General features: G+C 36.9%; 1 protein-coding gene across 8 annotated transcripts in view; it reads left to right on the forward strand.

Moving 5' to 3' along the window:
* The window catches only part of MKLN1 (muskelin 1), a 391490-nt gene that overhangs the window by 327820 nt on the left and 43077 nt on the right, over positions 1 to 20593 (forward strand). Inside the window, exon 15 of one of the 8 annotated variants that reach the window (XM_070787313.1) lies at positions 1 to 20593. This exon is cut by the window's right edge and continues 7640 nt beyond it. The exons of the other annotated variants lie outside the window; for them this stretch is intronic. Within the exon in view, the coding sequence (XP_070643414.1) occupies positions 1 to 482 (482 nt within the window). The 3' untranslated portion in view covers positions 483 to 20593. 8 annotated transcript variants of the gene reach the window in all.

A 20593-nucleotide genomic window follows, 5' to 3' on the forward strand; every position in this document is an offset into this window, starting at 1 on the left:
AGTACATCATGAGAAACGCTGGGCTGGAAGAAGCACAAGCTGGAATCAAGATTGCAGGGAGAAATATCAATAACCTCAGCTATGCAGATGACACCACCCTTATGGCAGAAAGTGAAGAGGAACTCAAAAGCCTCTTGATGAAAGTGAAAGTGGAGAGTGAACAAGTTGGCTTAAAGCTCAACATTCTGAAAACAAAGATCATGGTATCTGGTCCCATCACTTCATGGGAAATAGATGGGGAAACAGTGGAAACAGTGTCAGACTTTAGTTTTGGCGGCTCCAAAATCCCTACAGATGGTGATTGCAGCCATGAAATTAAAAGACACTTACTCCTTGGAAGGAAAGTTATGATCAACCTAGATGGCATATTCAAAAGCAGAGACATTAGTTTGCCAACAAAGGTCTGTCTAGTCAAGGCTTTGGTTTTTCCATTGGTCATGTATGGATATGAGAGTTGGACTGTGAAGAAAGCTGAGTGCTGAAGAATTGATGCTTTTGAACTGTGGTATTGGAGAAGGCTCTTGAGAGTCCCTTGGACTGCAAGGAGATCCAACCAGTCCATCCTAAAGAAGATCAGTCCTGGGTGTTCTTTGGAAGGACTGATGCTAAAGCTGAAACTCCAATACTTTGGCCACCTCATGCGAAGTGTTGACTCATTGGAAAAGACTCTGATGCTGGGAGGGATTGGGGGCAGGAGGAGAAGGGGACGACAGAGGATGAGATGGCTGGATGGCATCACCGACTCGATGGACATGAGTTTGGGTGAACTCCCAGAGTTGGTGATGGATAGGGAGGCCTGGCATGCTGCGGTTCATGGGGTCGCAAAGAGTTTGAAGTGACTGAGCGATTGAACTGAACTGAACCTCATGGTGGCAAGTTGACTAACACAGCTCTAACATCATGCCTTCCTTCCGTATAGGAAAAAAGGAAGGAGAGCCAAATGTGCCCAGAAAGCTCCCTACTGACATTTCATTGACTGGAACTGTGAGACCTGGCTTCAGGAGAGTCTGGGAAAGCAAGCATTTAGCTTTTCCAGCCTTTGTATAGTCTACAGAGTAAGGGATTTGGAAATGGCTGTTGGATCATGCAATTAACAGTGTCTGCCACACAAGATTTAAAAAATGATCATCTTTTATGCACTGTTTTTCGGAAGTTAGTACGTCATATATACTAACAAAAGGGAGTAAAAGTAGTTAAAAAGAAAACATTCTGAGAATTGAGGAAAAGAGAATCTAACACAGGAAAGCAGTGAAGGGCCGTCCCAACATGATGCCTGCACAGCCAATGTATGAGCGCCCAGTACATATTGGAACAGGAGGACACAGGAAAATAGACCTCTCCTCCTCACCAAAAAGTGGTATTGACTAAAAGTAGATAAAAGATAAAAGTAGACTAAATAGATGTTTGAGCAATTGGAATAAAAAAGGTATTAATCGGTAAATAATATCTGATGTAAGAGGATAGGAACACAGTGGGAAAAGAAAATATTTTTAAAAAGCAGACATCATCATAGTACAGTTTTTGGCTCTACAATGAGCAGTATTCCCCTCTTCATAATAATGTAAAAACTAAAATCAATTTAACCAAAAATTGGGATAAAATTTAGTGGGAAGATAGCATCAGTGTAGTAAAATTCTTTGTCTGCTATAACAAGAAGGCAGTAGGTGCTGATATTATATAAAACTATGGAAAGAAATGGGCTTCCCTTGTGGCTCAGCTGGTAAAGAATCTGCTTGCAGTGTGGGAGACCTGGGTTGGGAAGATCCCCTGGAGAAGGGAACAGCTACCCACTCCAGTATTCTGGCCTGGAGAATTCCATGGACTGAAATTCCATAGAAATTCTAAGAAATGACTAATAACATTATTTATCATGTCTAAAATTGTCTATCTTGTTTACTCATTTATTTTCTACTACCATAGGATAATGTGGAGGTATATGATTTAATCTTTGATTTCCTCTAGCTTTTAAAACTTAATCTAATTTTCCATTAAAATTACTAAGAAGATGGAAGTAGTAATCCCCCGCAATTCTGACACAGCTCTGCCTGAAAAACAGGTAGTGGAAAATAGTTATTGATTCGATAGGTATGTGTTAAAAACTTCTACATGCTGGCTTATGCTGAACTAGGGATACACTGGAACGAGATGATCATGGTCTCTCAGAGTGCTTATAATCCATCTAGTAAGTAATGTTCTGATGGATTATAGTTGTTCAGTTGCTAAGTCGTGTCCAACTCGTTGTGACCCCATGAACTGCAGCTTGCCATCCCTGTCCTTCACTCTCTCTCTGAGTTTGCTGAAACTCACGTCCATTGAGTCAATGATGCTATCCAGCCATCTCATTCTCTGCCACCTGCTTCTGCTGCCCTCGATCTTTTGACTGTTGGTCTTTTCCAGTGAGTCAGCTTTTCACAGTAGGTGGCTAAAGTATTGGAGCTTCAGCTTCAGCATCAGGTCTTCTGATGAATATTCAGAGTTGATTTCCTAATGGCTATTCTTTATTTAGACCCTAAATGCCAGTTACTAAGCATGGCAATACCAATAGTATTATTAGAACTATACCAAGAGTTCTAATTGGTAGTATTAGTCTCATTTACTAGATGAGAAAAATTAAACTTAGTGAAGTACTATCTTATTAATATACAACTAGATAATGATACAGCGAGGGTTTAGAAGTTGAGGTGCAAAGAAGGTTTTTGTTTGTTTTTTTGAGGTGCAAAGGTTTTTTTTTCTTGACCATACTAAAGTACTCCCCAAGATTAAAAGGAAAAAATGGCAAAGTGATAGTGGTAAAGATTGAGCAAAAAAAATGCACTATGACAATAAATAGGCTTTAATGACTATCATTTGAATATTTTAAAAGTAAATTGTTATTAGTAATTTGCAGAATTGTTCAGTATATTTCATTCATTGCTATGGCTAGCTTTAGGGCCAGCAATGAATGGCCATAATTGTTCTTTTTGTTCAATTTTGTTTTGATTATAAGAGTAATAATATGCTTGTTGTAGAGAATTTGAAAAATACAGAAAGATGTAAAAAAGAAACTATCAAACCATTCAGACATAATCTGTTAACATTTTATTAATGTATTTCCTTCTAGTCTTTTTAAGCTTATTTATTTTATAAAATTTAGCACAATTTTATATTCTGCCCCTGGAGAAGGGAATGGCAACCCACTCCAGTATTCTTGCCTGGGAAATCCCATGAACAGAGGAGCCTGGTGTGCTATAGTCCATGGGGTCGCAAAGAGTCAGATACGACTGAGTGACTGACAGTACTGTTTTTAAACTTACATTAAATTGTGGTATTTTTTTGTCGTTATGGTTTTATTACCAAAAGATAAGTGGATTTATTGCTTAATTACTGCTTTAATCAACTTTTATAAAATGAAAATCACCAATATTGCTATGGGTTCTTTAATTTTTTTATTGCTTTGTGGTGAATTATCCCACAATGCAGGCAAGTTTTTTTGTTAACGTAATAGTAATTGTTGATCATCTACTAACATCTAAGTTTGGCCTTCTCCTTCCCTTTCTCCCAATATATTTCAGTGCCTTATATATGCCAAGTATGTTTAGGTTCATAGCTGTGGACTAGAGGATAAGATCCCTTCTCTCAAAGGACGCATTTTAGTGAAGAGAGGCCTACGCTTGCTTTCTAAGTACTGGGAAGAAAAAAAATTGAATGCTATAATAGTAAGTAACATGAGAGGACCCACTTAGATAGAATAGGTTGGGAAACTGTTTCCGAGGAGGCAATCTTTAAGATTTCAGACGAGAAACAGAATTAGGAAGAACTGTGTTATGAACTGAGAGAAGTGCATGTACGAAGATTTCAAAGCACAAAAGAATTTAATGTGTTCCCAAAGCAGAGGGAGCTATTGCATATCAAAGGTGAGGCAGGTTATGTCACGTGAGTTGGAGAAATAGTTAAGTCTGATTATTCAGTGCCTTGTATAATACAAATACAAGAAATTTGTTTTTTTTTTCCGCTAAATAATATAGAAGGTTATTGAAAGGTTTAATGCTAAGGGCTTTTTTGTTGTTGTTTTAATTGAAGTATAGTTGCTTTACAGTGTTCTGTTAGTTTCTGGCATACAGTTGATTTAATTTTCTATAGTATGTGCGTATTCTTGCCACCTCTTGCCAAGAATACACACATACTATAGAAACTAGTGTGCTGCAGTCCCTGGAGTCCCAAAGAGTCACACACGACTGAGCGAGTGAACTGAACTGAATGTGTATACATATTTATGTGTATATATATATGCTCTTTTTCAGATTCTTTTCCATTGTAGTTTATTATAAGTTACTGAATGTAAAGTTTTCTGTACTATACAGTTGGACCTTGTTATTTATCTATTTTACATATAGTAATTTGTATCTACTAATCCCCAATACTTACTTTATCCCTCCACCCCCATCCTTTCCGCTTTGGTAACCATTAGTTTGTTTTGTCTGTGAGCCTGTTTCCGTTTTGTAAATAAGTTTGTTTGTGTCGTATTTCAGGTTCCACATGTAAGTGATATCTTAGGATTTTTGTCTTTCTCTGTCTGATTTACTTCAGTTCAAATGATAATCTCTAGGTCCATCCATGTTGCTGAAAATGAATGCTAGGGTTTTGATCTGATTAAAGTTTTGAAAATATCATTCTTTTGTCTAAATGTACATTTTCCAAGTGTTTAATGTTGACAGTATGCCTGTAAATTGCATTGTCCAAAGGTTATGTGTTCAACAGGCCATGTGTACATCCTTTAACTGAAGATTTTTATGGCAGAGTTGAGCATCTGGTTAGAACCTGCCTAAAACTGTTGCCATTATTACTTAGAATTGTGAAACTTCAGTGGCTCTGCTGGCATATTAGAGTGAAACTGAAATTACTTTCTTTCCATTTTTCTTTCTTATTTTTTCCATCTCTCCCTTTCTCCTTTCCTTAGGTCACTTCCTTCCATCCCTCCTTCCTTTACTCCTCTCTCTTCCTTCCCATTTTCCCCTTCTTCTCTGTTCCCTTCTTTAAGTCCTCTTTTTTCTCTCTGTCTGTCATCCTGGTACATCCTCCACTCCTCCCTTAAGAGGGGCTTCTAAATAGTGGCCAGGGTTAAGAATCACTCTTCTAGCTCTCCAGAGCCTATCTAAGTCCTTAATCAAGTAAGTGTGGACAGGTTACTTAATGTTACACCTTATTTTGCACGCCTATAAGTGACCCAAATTATATTTTAAGTAAAATGGTATCTCATTTATAGCCACTCTAGGATTAGAAGTGGATTGACACTAGTTTGGGCTGGTGTTATTGTTGGGTACCTCAGTTTTCACAAGTGTATGTCAATACTGCCTACAGGTTCATTGATCTATCCAGTAATCAAGTCATATTAGTTTTGCCTCCATCTTCTCTCTGTTCTCATTGCTATTTCACTAGTTTGGACTGCCAACACCTGTTTGACCTCTGTCTCTAGTATTCTTCCTGTGTATCCCATCCCTCCCCTAACCCATTATTCACACTTTGAGCAGAATGCAACTGTTTCTGTGTTACCAATTAAGTACAGAACCGTGTACTTTAACATTTATTCAACACATATCTTTTGGTCACATTCTAGGTGCCAGATAATCTAAGCACTAGGGATAAAACTATCAATGAGAGCTCTAACGTCATGGATCTTATAGTTGTGCATAGGGAAGAAAAAGAAGTAGATTAACACCTTACCTTTTGATTAATACTAATAAGATAAGAAAATACCCTTATTTTTGGCCATGCGACACAGCTTGTGGGATCTTAGTTCCTGAACCAGAAATCGAACCCAGACCCCCAGCAGTGAAAGCTCCAAGTCCTTATCACTAGACCACCCCAGGATTCCCAGAAAATCTTTTAAAAATATAAACCTGATCATTTTTCTCTCCCTTGCTTACCATGTTTTTTTTTAAATTGTTCTTCTTTGCCCTCAGATTAAGTCTAAACTCAGCCTAACTCACAGATTCCTTTACGATATGCCTCAGCTTAGTTCCCTGTTCTTGATATCCACCCTCACCTTGGCACCAATTCTTTTTTTCATGACCACTGAATATTAATTATCTATGGCATATTTTTTCATGCCTTTGAGTTTTTTCCCATAGTGTTCTCCCTTCCTAAGTCACTCTTTCCTCCTACCTCCAAAGTGTAGCTGATTTTTGCTCATCTTTCAGATCTTAGTTTATAGAGCATTGTCTCCTGAAATTCTTTAACTCCTCAAACCCAGGTTAGGGATTAGAGCATATCGTTTTAACCTTAGTTGTTAACATGATTCTGAACATTCATCTGGCAATATAATCTTGACTCTGCTTTTCAGAACCTCAAAAAAAAAAAAAAAGCTACTGAAATGCACAGACTTTATTCAGGATTTTTTAAAGAGTATTCAATCTTTTCAGTACTCTTAGTCTAAAATTTTTTTCACTGGCTTGAGTTAGACCAATTAGAAGACCTCATGTCAGAACTATGGTGTATGTATTGTCCTCTCATAGAGTTACTTTTAGCTGATTTTTAAAAGTCTGTTTAAATTTTAATTTTATCTTGCTAGATAATTACTTATTTTGTAAGCCATTCAAAGTCCTTTTAAGGACAAGACAGAGTACTATTTAAACTTCTGTATTATTAAGTATTCTTAGGAAATACCAATTTTATTATATGGATGCTCTGTAGTTCACTTAAACATTCTATTAACTGTTCTTCTAAACTTGTTTTATTATAGTTAATTAGTATAATTTGAGATGGACTTAACACATAATTGCTATGTTTCTGTGATTCAGTAATGTGAGTTATTTGATTAAAACTGCTTTTATGTGAGCTTCAAATTGGATTGTTTACAGTCATAGAAGAAATTTATATGAACTGTTGAGATCACCAATTTAGAGATAGTATATCTAGTTGTAAAATTACTGCTTCTTGTTGTAATTTCTTATTGTGTCAGATACTATAAAATCTTAAATGATTGCTATTTATAATTACTTAAATGAATTAACTCAGATTTAGCATTTTAAGATCTAAAGAAACATCAACTTTTTTTTTTGTCAAGTCTAATTTTTTTAACTAGAGTATAACAGTTTTATGTTTTCCTTAGAAGGAAATTACAATTTAGATCAGTGGATTGACAGCTGCTTAGGAAAAAAAGGATTTACTGGTATTGTGTCTAACACATACATAATTACATCAAAATTCAGCACATCAAAAATTTGAGTTTATTTCTGCATAACTTTTGGCAATAGGACTGTGAACACAGGGGGTTTAGCAGACTTCCCATATGTAAGCTCTGTTTAACACTAATTGAAAATTATGTTTAGAAGATCTGTCACACAACCAGAACTTTATGGTTTGCTCTAGAAACTCAGCTGACAATAATGGAACTACTTTCTCATATCTGTTTTTTTTATTCAAGGTAACAAACATATATTGTGTCTTCAACATTTGCCGGATACTAAATAGGGCATTGATGATACAGAACTCTTACAAACATCTAGTTCCTATTCTATAGTAATTAGTGTGTTTACTTGTTGTGTTCCTTAAATTCTGTCGACTCTTATTTTCCCACATCTGCCAGTGTTTACACCATTCTGTCTTAACCATAGTGGCAGATTGTTACAATTGAAAGAATAGTGAATTCAGAATCAGAGGATCTGATCTTTCTTCATCTGGGTCTGCCACTCATCCTTCTGTAGCTTTGGCAAAATTGTGTAGTTTCTCTGGACCTGATTGTTCATCTGAAAACAGGGGATTGGACCAGTTTATCTTAAAGGCTTATCATCTAGCTCCAAAATTTTGACAGTTAAATTTTGTTCCTTTTTGCCGTTATCAGGCTGTGAAAATAAAAAATGAGGGCTGTGTTAATCATGTCTGCAAGATTTGATTTATCTGTAAACATATTTTCATGAAAACTTTAAATGCAAAATCTTACAGATTTTCAGCCTGGGAATGTGCTTATTGACATTGGTCTTTTGTTTTTCTTTAATCTTTGTGTGTGTTTGTGTAAGTCCCTATATTTTTGACCCTTTTACTCATAACAGTTAACTAAATAAGGCCAGTTCAGCAGTATAGAGAAGACTCTGAAGCTAATGTTTTGCTGTCATTTACACAGATTAGTTACTGAGCTAGGGGATGGGAGTGCCTATTTTTAATGTAACTAGACCTCATTGGTTTCTGTTTAGCATCTTTTGTATTAGGTGTGCCATTATTCTGCCATTTTTCTTCTCAACATTACCGGTGGTAATAACTTTCCATAACTTCCCCCTTTCACTCTTGCAGGGGTGTTTTTGCTCATTATAAGCTTATAAAGATATTTCATGTTTTCAATATAAAATTTAGGTCATATGGGACTTTCCTGATGGAGCAATGGATAAGAATCAGCCTGCCAGTGTAGGGGACATGGGCTCAATCTTTGGTCTGGAAAGATTCCACATGCTGAGAGCAACTAAGCCCATGTGCCATAACTATTGAGCCCACGCTCTAGGGCCTGCAAGCCACAACTGAGCCTGTGTGCTACAACTGCTGAAGCCCGTGCGCCTAGAGCCTGTGCTCCACAGCAAGAGAAGCGACTGCCATGAGAAACCTGTGCACCACAAGGAAGCATAGCCACCCCTTGCCATAACTAGAGAAAGGCTGCATAAAACAACAAAGAACCAGTGCAGCCAAAAGTGAAAAAATAAAGATTTAGGTCATTAAAGTTCACCTGTAAAAACAAACATTCAAGAACACTAAAGACAGTTTTGAAAATGAAAGATAATATAATATTAGCAAGTATTTAGAAAGCTACAATTTTGTGCAGATTAATGGAATGGAATGCAGCAGACACTATAAAGTATACCTAATTACATATGAGAATTTAGTATATGGTAAAGTGGCATTGCCAGTCAGAGAAGGAAAATAGATTATGCAATATACGGCACTGAGATGTCGCTTAAGACCTGACAAGCAAAACGCAAAATCCTGACTCTAATTGATGTCTATATATCACAAAAAAAATTCTCAGTAGACTTAAGTTTTATATTTAACAAATAAAAATATAAGTCTAATTGCTTTTAATAATTTAGGATGGAGAAGCCTTTCCAACCATGATGGAAAACCCAGAAGCTGTAAAAAAAAAAAAAAAAAAAAGAAGAAGAAACTTAGTTTGATTTTTTTTGCAAATTAAATATTATTATAAAATATTTAAATGTCAAATGATAAATGACAAACTGGGAACTGAGACAAAGGTTAATGTCCTACTTTTTTAAACAAACGACTTACAAATCAATAAAAAAAAGGAATACTTTTCTAGTAGAACAGTGACAAATGATAGAACTAGATAGTTCAAAGAAAAAAATTCAAGTAGCTGACATTTACTTTTGTATAATGCTCAGCTCCATTCATAATTTTTAAAATGTAAATTAAAGGATCACTCACTGAATGTTATCTAATAAAATATAAAATACATATACTCTTTGACCAAGCATTTTTTTCCAGAATTTACCCTGCTCACACATGTACAAGATGCATAAAAGTAAGTTATACAGAGATACTTAATGTGACATTGTTTGCAAGAGTTAAGAAATCCAGAAACAACCTTATCCACCAGTAGCTAACCAGTTATGTTTGATCTATTCAATGAGATGAATTCTTTGTAACTTCATGCAACTGAGATAGATTAATAAATACTACATTGTTGGGTGTCAAAAGCTAGTTGGAATTTTACAGAAAGCAAATAATGAGTGGTAGAAACCCAGATTCAGGTAAAATAATAGTTCTAATAAAATCCAAAAATTTATGTGGAACTGCAGAAGACCCAGAATTGCCAAAGTAATCCTAAGAAGGACAAAGCTGGAAGTATAACCCTTCCAGACTTCAGACATACTACAAAGTGCAGTAATCAAAACAGCATGGTATTCACACAGAACAGATCAACAGAACAGAAAAGGAAGCCCAGAAATAAACCCAGAAATAAACCCACATACTTATGATCAGTTAATCTACAACAAAGGAGGCAAGAATATACAGTGGAGAAAAGACAGTCTTTTCAACAAGTGGTATTGGGAAAACTGGACAGCTATGTGTAAAACAATGAAATTAAAACATTCCCTTGTCCAAAAATAAGCTCAAGTTCATCCGTATACAGAAATAAACTCAAAATGGTTTAAAGACCTAAATGTATGATGACACCATAAAACTCCTAGAAGACATAGGTGCAACACTGACATACATCTTAACAATATTTTCTTAGATTACTCTCAAGGCAGAAGAAATAAAAGTAAATGGGGCCTAATGGGTGTTCATTGGAAGGACTGATGCTAAAGCTGAAACTCCAATACTTTGGCCACCAATACTTTGGCCACCTCATGCGAAGAGTTGACACATTGGAAAAGACCCTGATGCTTCTGGGAGGGATTGAGAGCAGGAGGAGAAGGGGATGACAGAGGATGAGATGGCTGCATGGCATCACCGACTCGATGGGCATTAGTTTGGGTGAACTCTGGGAGTTGGTGATGGACAGGGAGGCCTGGTGTGCTGCGATTCATGGGGTTGGAAAGAGTCTGACATGACTGAGCAACTGAACTGAATGACATTTTAAAAGGTTTTGCATAACAAAGGAAATGGTCAACAAAATGAAAAGATCTACAGAATGAGAGAACAGATTTGCAAGTGATGCAGCTAACAAGAAATTAATATCCAGAATATGCAAACAGCTCATACAACTCAGTGTCGAAAAACAACCCAATCAAAAAGTGGGCAGAAGACCTGAATAGAAATTTTTCCAAAGAAGACATTCTCATGGCTAACTGGCAGTCAGTTGTGTCCGACTCTGTGACCCCATGACTGTAGCCTGCCAGGCTCCTCTGTCCGTGGAATTCTGCAAGCAAGAATACTGACATGAGTAGCCATTTTCGTCTTCTGGGGATGTTCCCAACCCAGGGATCAAACCCAAGTCTCCTGATTTTTTACCGTCTGAGCCACCAGGGAAGCCCAAAAAGATTCACAGCCTCGCTAATTATTAGAGAAATGCAAATCAAAACCACAGTGTGGTATTGCCTCACACCTGTCAGAATAGCTATCGTCAGTATGTCTACAAATAGCAAATGTCGGAGGGGATGTGGAGGAAAGGGAATCCTTGTACTTTGTTGGTGGAAATGTAAATCAGTGCACCCACTATGTAAAACAATATGGAGGTTACTTTAAAAGCTAAAGATAGGACTGTTATGTGACCCAGCTGTTCTACTCCTGGGTGTATATTTGGAAAAAGTAAAAGCTTTAATTTGCAAAGATACATGAACCCCAATGTTAATAGCAACACTATTTATAATAGCCAAGACATGATTGTAACCCAAGTGCCCGTCAACAGACAGTTGACCTAAGAAGATGGCTCACTGTGTCTGTGTGTGTGTATAAATATTTTTGTGGGTTAGTTGCTCAGTCGTATCCGACTCTTTGCTTCCGCATGGACTGTATGTAGCTTACCAGGCTCCTCTCAGCCATAAAATAAGAATGAAATACTGCCATTTGCAGCAACATGGTTGGACTTAGAGAATATAATGATTAGTGACTTGTCAGAGGAAGACAAATAGTATATAATATCACTTGTATGTGGAACCTAAAAAAATAATATAAATGAATATATATAGAAAATGAACTTGTGGCTACCTAAAGAGAGGAGGAAGGAGGGACAAATTAAGAATAAGGGATTAACAGATACAAACTACTGTTTATAAACACATAAGCAACAGGGATTTACTGTATAACACAAGGAATTGTACCCAATATGTTATAATAACCCATAATGGACTACCTGGAGAAGGAAATGGTGAGCCACTCCAGTATTTGTGCCTGAAAAATCCCATGGACAGGATAGCCTGGTAGGCTATTGTCCATGGGCTCAGAAAGAGTTGAACATGACTGAGGACACAGCACATAAGGGAATAAATCTGCAAAAAAAAAAGAGTCACTATGCTGTACGCCTAAAACTAACACAATAAATTTCAATGAAAGTAAATAGTAGAAATTTTAAACTGGAGCTACTACTGAAACTGAGTAGGATCTCATTCAACACTTTGAATGTCCCAGATTTAGAAGAAAAGAATGTGACAGACACTGTCAGTTACTACCCTATAATCATTAGCTCTTGTTAACCAAACCATAATTTTGTTTACTGACAAGTTGTCCAACCCGAGGAGTTGAATAGTGATTATTCTGAAATAGTCATTTTTATCCTTTGCCAGATTATTTCATTTTCCCTGCCTTCCACGTGATACAGTTCTGGCCAGTGAGCACAAGGAAGGCTCCAGGAGGACATTGGCATACACTATTTTCCAGAAGAAAACAAATGCTGAAAGAGTCCTTTCCCTCTCTGGTTTGAATACTCTATAAAATAATGTGATGCTTAGAGCTGGTACTGGCAACTTGAATGGAAAGCCAAGAGAATTCTAAGAATGATAACCTAGCATTATTATTTGGTTGAATTGCTGAAACCATTCTGGAACTATCTAGTTGCAAAAATTTATTTTATGAACTAATGTATAATTATTCAGATTTCCTGTTACTTGAAGCTGAAAATATTCTAACAGAGAATTTGTGGAAATCTGTTTTTGTTAAAATTCTTATTTCTGTGAAAGTCGCTCAGTTGTGTCCGCCTCTTTGGAACCATGCCAGGCTCCTCTGTCCATGGAATTCTCCAGGCAAGAATACTGGAGTGGGTAGCCATTCCCTTCTCCAGGGGATCTTCCCAATCCAGGGATTGAACTCGGGTCTCCCGCATTACAGCCAGATTCTTTAACTGTCTGAGCCACAAGGGAAGCTCATATTTCTGTGGCAATTCTGAAAACTATTTTTTTCCTGTCTTAAGGTAATAATAATGAAAATGTAGGTGCATTGGATCGTGAAGCAAAAACAGAGTTCAGATTAGTTGATGAATGCAAAAAAGTATCTTCCTCAGAAATTGAAATAACTTTATGTTTTTGTTCTCCCTATAAGGTTTCCTTGTATTACAAATTCTGGTAATCTCCTATTAGGTAAATCAAAGGAAAAAAAAATGTGAGTCAGCTGTCAGATAAAATATTTTACTTGATTTCCCTTTTATCTGTTCTATTTCAAGTTTTAAAGATGCTAATGGAAAAAATAGTAGAGTTGAATGATTATCATTGTAATTTCTTGGAAAAACTATAAAAATAACAGGTTGGCAATAATAGTTGTATGTTGTACAATTCTTACTCTGGGTTTTCGCAGACAAGTGTCCTTCCAAAATGTGTTCCTGACTAGCATATGATCTTGTTGGCTGATCTGTTTGATTAATTTTTCTTTCTGAGTCCATTTTTCAAGAATGGTTAAAGTTCCTGGCATTCAGTCACTTTTTAGCAGTTGAAAATGAAATGCTTTAAAATATTGTATGTAGCAGATCTTCTGTCCTTTGCCCCTCCCGTGGATACTACCCATTCATTTCAGTTCAGTCGCTCAGTCGTGTCTGACTCTTTGCGACCCCATGAACCGCAGCATGCCAGGCCTCCCTGTCCATCACCAACTCCGAGTTCACTCACACTCATGTCCATCGAGTCAGTGATGCCATCCAGCCATCTCATCCTCTGTCGTCCCCTTTCCCTCAGCCCCCAGTCCCTCTAAGCATCAGAGTCTTTTCCAATGAGTCAACACTTCGCATGAGGTGGCCAAAGTATTGGAGTTTCAGCTTTAGCATCAGTCCTTCCAAAGAACACCCAGGACTGATCTTTAGGATGGACTGATTGGATCTCCTTGCAGTCCAAGGGACTCTCAAGAGTCTTCTCCAACACCACAGTTCAAAATCATCAATTCTTCAGCACTCAGCTTTCTTCAAAGTCCAACTCTCACATACATACGTGACTACTGGAAAAACCATAGCCTTGACTAGATGGACCTTTGTTGGCAAAGTAATGTCTCTGCTTTTGAATATGCTATCTAGATTGGTCATAACTTTCCTTCCAAGGAGTAAGCGTCTTTTAATTTCATGGCTGCAGTCACCATCTGCAGGGATTTTGGAGCCCAAAAAAATAGTCTGACACTGTTTCCATTTTTTCCCCATCTATTTCCCATGAAGTGATGGGACCAGATGCCATGATCTTTGTTTTCTGAATGTTGAGCTTTAAGCCAACTGTTCACTCTCCTCTTTCACATTCATCAAGAGGCTCTTTAGTTCCTCTTCACTTTCTGCCATAAGGGTGGTGTCATCTGCATAGCTGAGGTTATTGATATTTCTCCCGGCAGTCTTGATTCCAGCTTGTGGTTCTTCCAGCCCAGCGTTTCTCATGATGTACTGTGCACAGAAGTTAAATAAGCAGGGTGACAATATACAGCCTTGATGTACTCCTTTTCCCATTTGGAACCAGTCTGTTGTTCCATGTCCAGTTCTAACTGCTGCTTCCTGACCTGCATACATGTGTCTCAAGGCAGGTCAAGTGGTCTGGTATTCCCATGTCTTTCAGAATTTTCCACCGTTTATTGTGATCCACACAGTCAAAGGCTTTGGCGTAGTCAATAAAGCAGAAATACATTATTTTCTGGCATTCTCTTACTTTTTCCATGATCCAGCGGATGTTGGCAATTTGATCTCTGGTTCCTCTGCCTTTTCTAAAGCCAGCTTGAACATCTGGAAGTTCACGGTTCACGTGTTGCTGAAGCCTGGCTTGGAGAATTTAAACATTACTTTGAGTAGCGTGTGAGATGAGTGCAACTGTGTGGTGGTTTGAGCATTCTTTGGCATTGCCTTTCTTTGGGATTGGAATGAAAACTGACCTTTTCCAGTCCTATGGCCACTGCTGAGTTTTCCAAATTTGCTGGCATATTGAGTGCAGCACTTTCACAGCATCATCTTTCAGGATTTGAAATAGCTCAACTGGAATTCCATCACCTTCACTAGCTTTGTTGGTAGTGATGCTTTCTAAGGCCCACTTGACTTCACATTCCGGGATGTCTGGCTCTAGGTGAGTGATCACACCATCTTGATTATCTGGGTCGTGAAGCTCTTTTTTATACAGTTCTGTGTATTCTTGCTACCTCTTCTTAATATCTTCTACTTCTGTTAGGTCCATACCATTTCTGTCCTTTATCGAGCCCATCTTTGCATGAAATGTTCCCTTGGTATCTCTGATTTTCTCGAAGAGATCTCTAGTCTTTCCCATTCTGTTGTTTTCCTTTATTTTTTTGCATTGATGGCTGAGGAAGGCTTTCTTATCTCTCCTTGCTATTCTTTGAAACTCTGCATTCAGATGCTTATATCTTTCCTTTTCTCCTTTGCTTTTCATTTCTCTTCTTTTCACAGCTATTTGTAAGGCCTCCCTAGACAGCTATTTTGCTTTTTTGCATTTCTTTTCCATGGGGATGGTCTTGATCCCTGTCTCTTATACAGTGTCGCAAACCTCCATCCATAGTTCATCAGGCACTCTTATCTATCAGATCTAGTCCCTTAAAGCTATTTCTCACTTCTACTGTGTAATCATAAGGGATTTGATTTAGGTCATACCTGAATGATCTAGTGGTTTTCCCTACTTTCTTCTATTTAAGTCTGAATTTGGCAATAAAGTGTTCATGATCTAAGCCACAGTCAGCTCCCGGTCTTGTTTTTGCTGACTGTATAGAGCTTCTCCATCTTTGGCTGCAAAGAATACAATCAATCTGATTTTAGTGTTGACCGTCTGGTGATGTCCATGTGTAGAGTCTTCTCTTGTGTTGTTGGAAGAGGGTGTTGCTATGACCAGTGTGTTCTCTTGGCAAAACTCTATTCTTCTTTGCCCTGCTTCATTCCGTATTCCAAGGCCAATTTGCCTGTTACCCCAAGTGTTTCTTGACTTCCTCCTTTTGCATTCCAGTCCCCTATAATGAAAATGACATCTTTTTGGGGTGTTAGTTCTAAAAGGTCTTGTAGGTCTTCATAGAACTGTTCAACTTCAGCTTCTTCAGCGTTACTGGTTGGGGCATAGGCTTGGATTACTGTGGTAGTGAATGGTGTGCCTTGGAAACAGAGATCATTCTGTCGTTTTTGAGATTGCATCCAAGTACTGCATTTTGGACTCTTTTGTTGACCATGATGGCTCCTCCATTTCTTCTAAGGGGTTCCTGCCCACAGTAGTAGATACAACGGTCATCTGAGTTAAATTCACCCATTCCAGTCCATTTTAGTTTGCCAATTCCTAGAATGTCAACGTTCACTCTTGCCATCTCCTGTTTGACCGCTTCCAATTTGCCTTGATTCATGGACCTGACATTTGCCTTTTTATACTGTTCATTGGGTTCTCAAGGCAAGAATACTGAAGTGGTTTGCCATTCCCTTCTCCAGTGGACCACATTCTGTCAGACCTCTCCACCATGACCCGCCCGTCTTGGGTGGCCCCACACAGCATGGCTTAGTTTCATTGAGTTAGACAAGGCTGTGTCCATGTGATCAGATTGACTAGTTTTCTGTGATTATGGTTTCAGTGTGTCTTCCCTCTGATGCCCTCTCACAACAACTACCATCTTACTTGGGTTTCTCTTACCATTAGCAACTGTTAAATCTTTCCAAGACAGGCTTGTTTTCTTCTTGGAAAGAGAATTAATACAGAATTAATCATTATGAAATGTACAGAAAACTTCTTAGTTTTGACCTTTAGGTCTTTTTAGTTTTTGATAATGCCATTTTTGTTAGACAAGTTTTTATTTTTATAAAATTATTACAGAAATGATGTGATATGCATAATTAATAAAATAATTCAAATAATATAGAATGCTATGAAATGAAAAGTATTTCTGTCAACATAGCTAACTAACATAAGCTGCTGTTTCCCTTCCCCAAAATCAGTCTTGAAAAAATAAAATGAGAGGCACCTGGCCTCCATGAACTCTGAGACACAGGCAGTCTCTCCACTAAAATTACCTTGAGTTAATTCTTATTCCTTCACTATGGAAACTGGCAGTAGTAGCCCATACCACTAGTGCCAGAATCCAGAGAACAGCATTATGGCAGTGCAGACACTATAGTGCAGTGAAGTACTGAGAAAAACAGATGTGGACTGACCATCTACTCTCATTAATCCATTTCTTCCTCTCTCTACCTTCAAGTCCAGGGAGACTACCTTCTACTTCCTCCAAAGGGTTTCAACCTAGGAAATACTTGCGTAGAGGTGTGGTAGTAAAAGAAAGTGATGTATTGATTCTCAGTTTCTATGCTTCAGTATCTACCTGATGACTCTTTCCCTCCAGTTTTTTTAAACTCATTGGTGCTGATGGTAGTTAAGGCCTGGCCTCTGGTGACCCGTAGTACATAGCTTGATAGAATTGCTCATACCCAAGAAACATTATCTCACAGACCAATAAAGCTAAACATTTGAGGATTGCAGCTGTCCCTAAAGAAATTAGTAAGGTAACAACATACATGATCTAAAGCAGGATTATTATAATAGATGAACCATGAATTTAAAACAACTGTGATCAGTATAAAGATAAGAGGGAACACATATTAGTAAAATGAAATAAGATCATAAAAATAGAACCAAATGGAAATATTAGGTATGAAAAATATATTTGAAATGAAGAATGCAACAAATATTATAAATAGAATGAAAATGAATGAATTTATTAGTTTAAAGATTAGAATGACTACTCTTCCAGGAAGAAATAGGAAAGAAAGAAAGATGAAGAGATGGAAAATAGAAAGAGCAGTACCCAGTGTTCATTGCAGCACTGTTTACAATAGCCAAGACATAGAAGCAACCTAAAGATCCATCTGCAGATGAATGGATAAAGAAGACTGGTGCATATATATACAATGGAATATTACTCAGCCATTAAAAAGAATGAAGTAATGCCATTTACAGCAACATGGGTGGACCCAGAGATTATCATACTGAATAAAGTAAGTCAGTGAAAGATACATGATGTCATGCATATGCAGAATCTTAAAAAAATGATACAAATTGCACTTATTTATGAAACAGAAACAGACTCACAGACTTAGAGAACCAATTTTTGGTTATCAGAGGGCCAGTGTCATGGGGAGGGATAGATTAGAAGTTTGGGATTGACAAATGCGCACTATTTTACATTTAAAATAGATAACCAACAGACCTACTAATTAGCACAGAGAATTCTCAGTAAATAGTAATAACCTAAATGAGAAAAGACTTTGAAAGCAGACACTCATATATATGGGAAAAGGAAAAGATATAGAGAACTGTGCAAGTACCAACATCTTAACAGCAATTTCAGGAGAAGACAAAAATGAAATTTTAAGAAGATGAAATAATTGAAGAAATAAAATTGAAGAGATAAGTTTTCTAGAACTCAGAAAAGATAAAAGGCTTCAGGTTGTTGAAAGAGTTTATAGTATGCTAAATGGGAAAAATAAGGGAGAACACGTACTTAAGACATATTTATTAAAGTAAAATTAGGAATGTTAAAGATTTAAAGGAAATTCTGAAAGATTTCAGAGAAAGAGTTGGTGATCCGTAGGGAACAAGATAGATAGCTAGGTATCAGTTCAGCAGTAAAGTGAATGGAAGAAAATAGTAAACTTTAAAAATATTCAAGGAATATGTCTATGAACCAAGCAGTTTATATCCCCCTAACTTTCACATGATGATAAAATAAAATATTATCAGATATTTTTGCCTTGAAGTTTACCAAATGAAGACCCGTATTGAAAATCCATTTGAAAGCAAGACACATGAGAAATCTAGAGGTGAGAGGTGGTAATCAAATTATCTTGAGGAAATTTATTACTGACTGAAGGAAAACAGGATCAAAATTCTAAGCATGAAAATATGACGGAGGGGGAAGGGGCACTATATAAATTCAGGTGTTGTGATTGGACTTACAGAGGAGAAAATGTTCTACATTATTAAAACTTTTTCATTCCAAAAGGTCTTATACACAGTGCTTAAGACCTAATGGGCCTTTATTTCCTTTCAAGCTTCCTTTTCTTTTCCTGTGTCATAAATCACTGCCACTGTTTGTTCTATCCCATGTCATTCTTTATGTTGGATTCATTTTGAATTTTTTCAGATGCAGTCATCAGTATAAACTTTAATATATTTGCTGATCCAAAAATTCCTTTATTTTTCCCTCACTATTGGGATTGCTAATTTAACAGGAAATAGAATTTTTAGTTCCATATCTTTTTAAATTCCAAGAAATTTTTTAAGTTAATTGCTTAGTTGTATTCTAGCATTCTTTATTACTGATAAAAGGTCTAGTGTTAGTTTGATACTTATTCCTCTGTATATAATAACCTGCTTTTTCTCTCTGGAAGCTTTTAGAATTTTCTTTTAATCCCTGAATTTTTGAAATTTCACTAGGAGATGTGTGTATATATGTGTGTATGTGTGTGCTTAGCACCCCAGGCTCTTTCAAACAACACCCACTTATTTCTTTTGTTCAGTAAAGTTTTATTTCTTTTTTCTACATTATTTCATTTCTCTTTCTGGTGTACTTTTCAGACAGATTTTTTACTTCCATGGCTTTATCCTCTGTGTCTCTTAACATTTTTCTATATCTTAATCATAATTTCTATATCTTTATGCTATATATTCTGATAATTTGTCAGTTATATCTGAAATGACTTTGTTTTTACTAAACACATTTTGTTTTCATTCTATTATTTGATTTTCTGTTATAGTTTTACTTTTTAATGTCTTTTCATACACTGTGCCTCTTTTTTGTGGAAGTTTATTTTTGTGTTACACATGTAATATTTACTTTCTACAACGATAATGAGTTTGTGCTTTTTCTTTAGAGTTCTGTTCCTTTCTGCGATTTATCTTTTCTTCTTGTTCTGTTTGTTCATCTAGGTCCCTCTCTTTACATTGCTGATTTTTTTTTCTCATATTATCATGTGATTCTTGTCTAAACATTAAAATTTATGAATAAAGGTCATATCAGTTAAAGAAGGTAGTTGACAGTGGTTTCCTGTGCATTGTATGTCTCTTTTTTTTTCAATAGACTTCTCACTTTAACCAGACTCTGACTGACAGTTTTGCAACCTTTCTTACGGGATACAAGCTTATATGCATGCAGGCTTTCTTATAGGATGCATAAACTGAGGATAGGAAGGCAGGTTAGGACATATACATGGTTATCAAAGCACAGCTGCCTTGTTTCCTGTCTTCACCTAACGTCTGTGGTGAAGATTTGGAGTCACTTTAAGCTCTGCTCTCATTCTTACTCAGGCCCCTGTGTCCTTATTATAAGCTCGCCACAGAAGTCTTTTTTATGGTCCACTCCTGCTTTTTGTATTTGATGATTTACTCAGAAATTTTCCATCTTATATTGCTAGTGAGTTGGGCTCTCTTTTCCTTGGCTGTGATTTGTCAGTATAATCCCAACTGCTGTTTCTCAAGATTCCTCAGAATTTCTTATCTCTTGGTACTTTCTTGACATTTCCAGTCCTGTTTCCTTGTTTTTCTTTTGGCTGGAATTCTGCCATTTAAAGTGGGATGTTGGGAAGGAAGGAAAATGTGGTTAAGGTTTAGCTTGCTATCTAAAACCAAAAGCCCCAACCTTTCGATTTAATAAGCAGCAGCTGTTGGTAGTAAAAATTCAACTCTAAAATGCCTGCTAGGGCCAGACCATAATTCTTTGGTTTCTGTATATATGTAACATTTTACATGTA

This window comes from Bos indicus, chromosome 4 (assembly GCF_029378745.1).
Source record: "Bos indicus isolate NIAB-ARS_2022 breed Sahiwal x Tharparkar chromosome 4, NIAB-ARS_B.indTharparkar_mat_pri_1.0, whole genome shotgun sequence".
Taxonomy (NCBI): Eukaryota; Metazoa; Chordata; class Mammalia; order Artiodactyla; family Bovidae; genus Bos; species Bos indicus.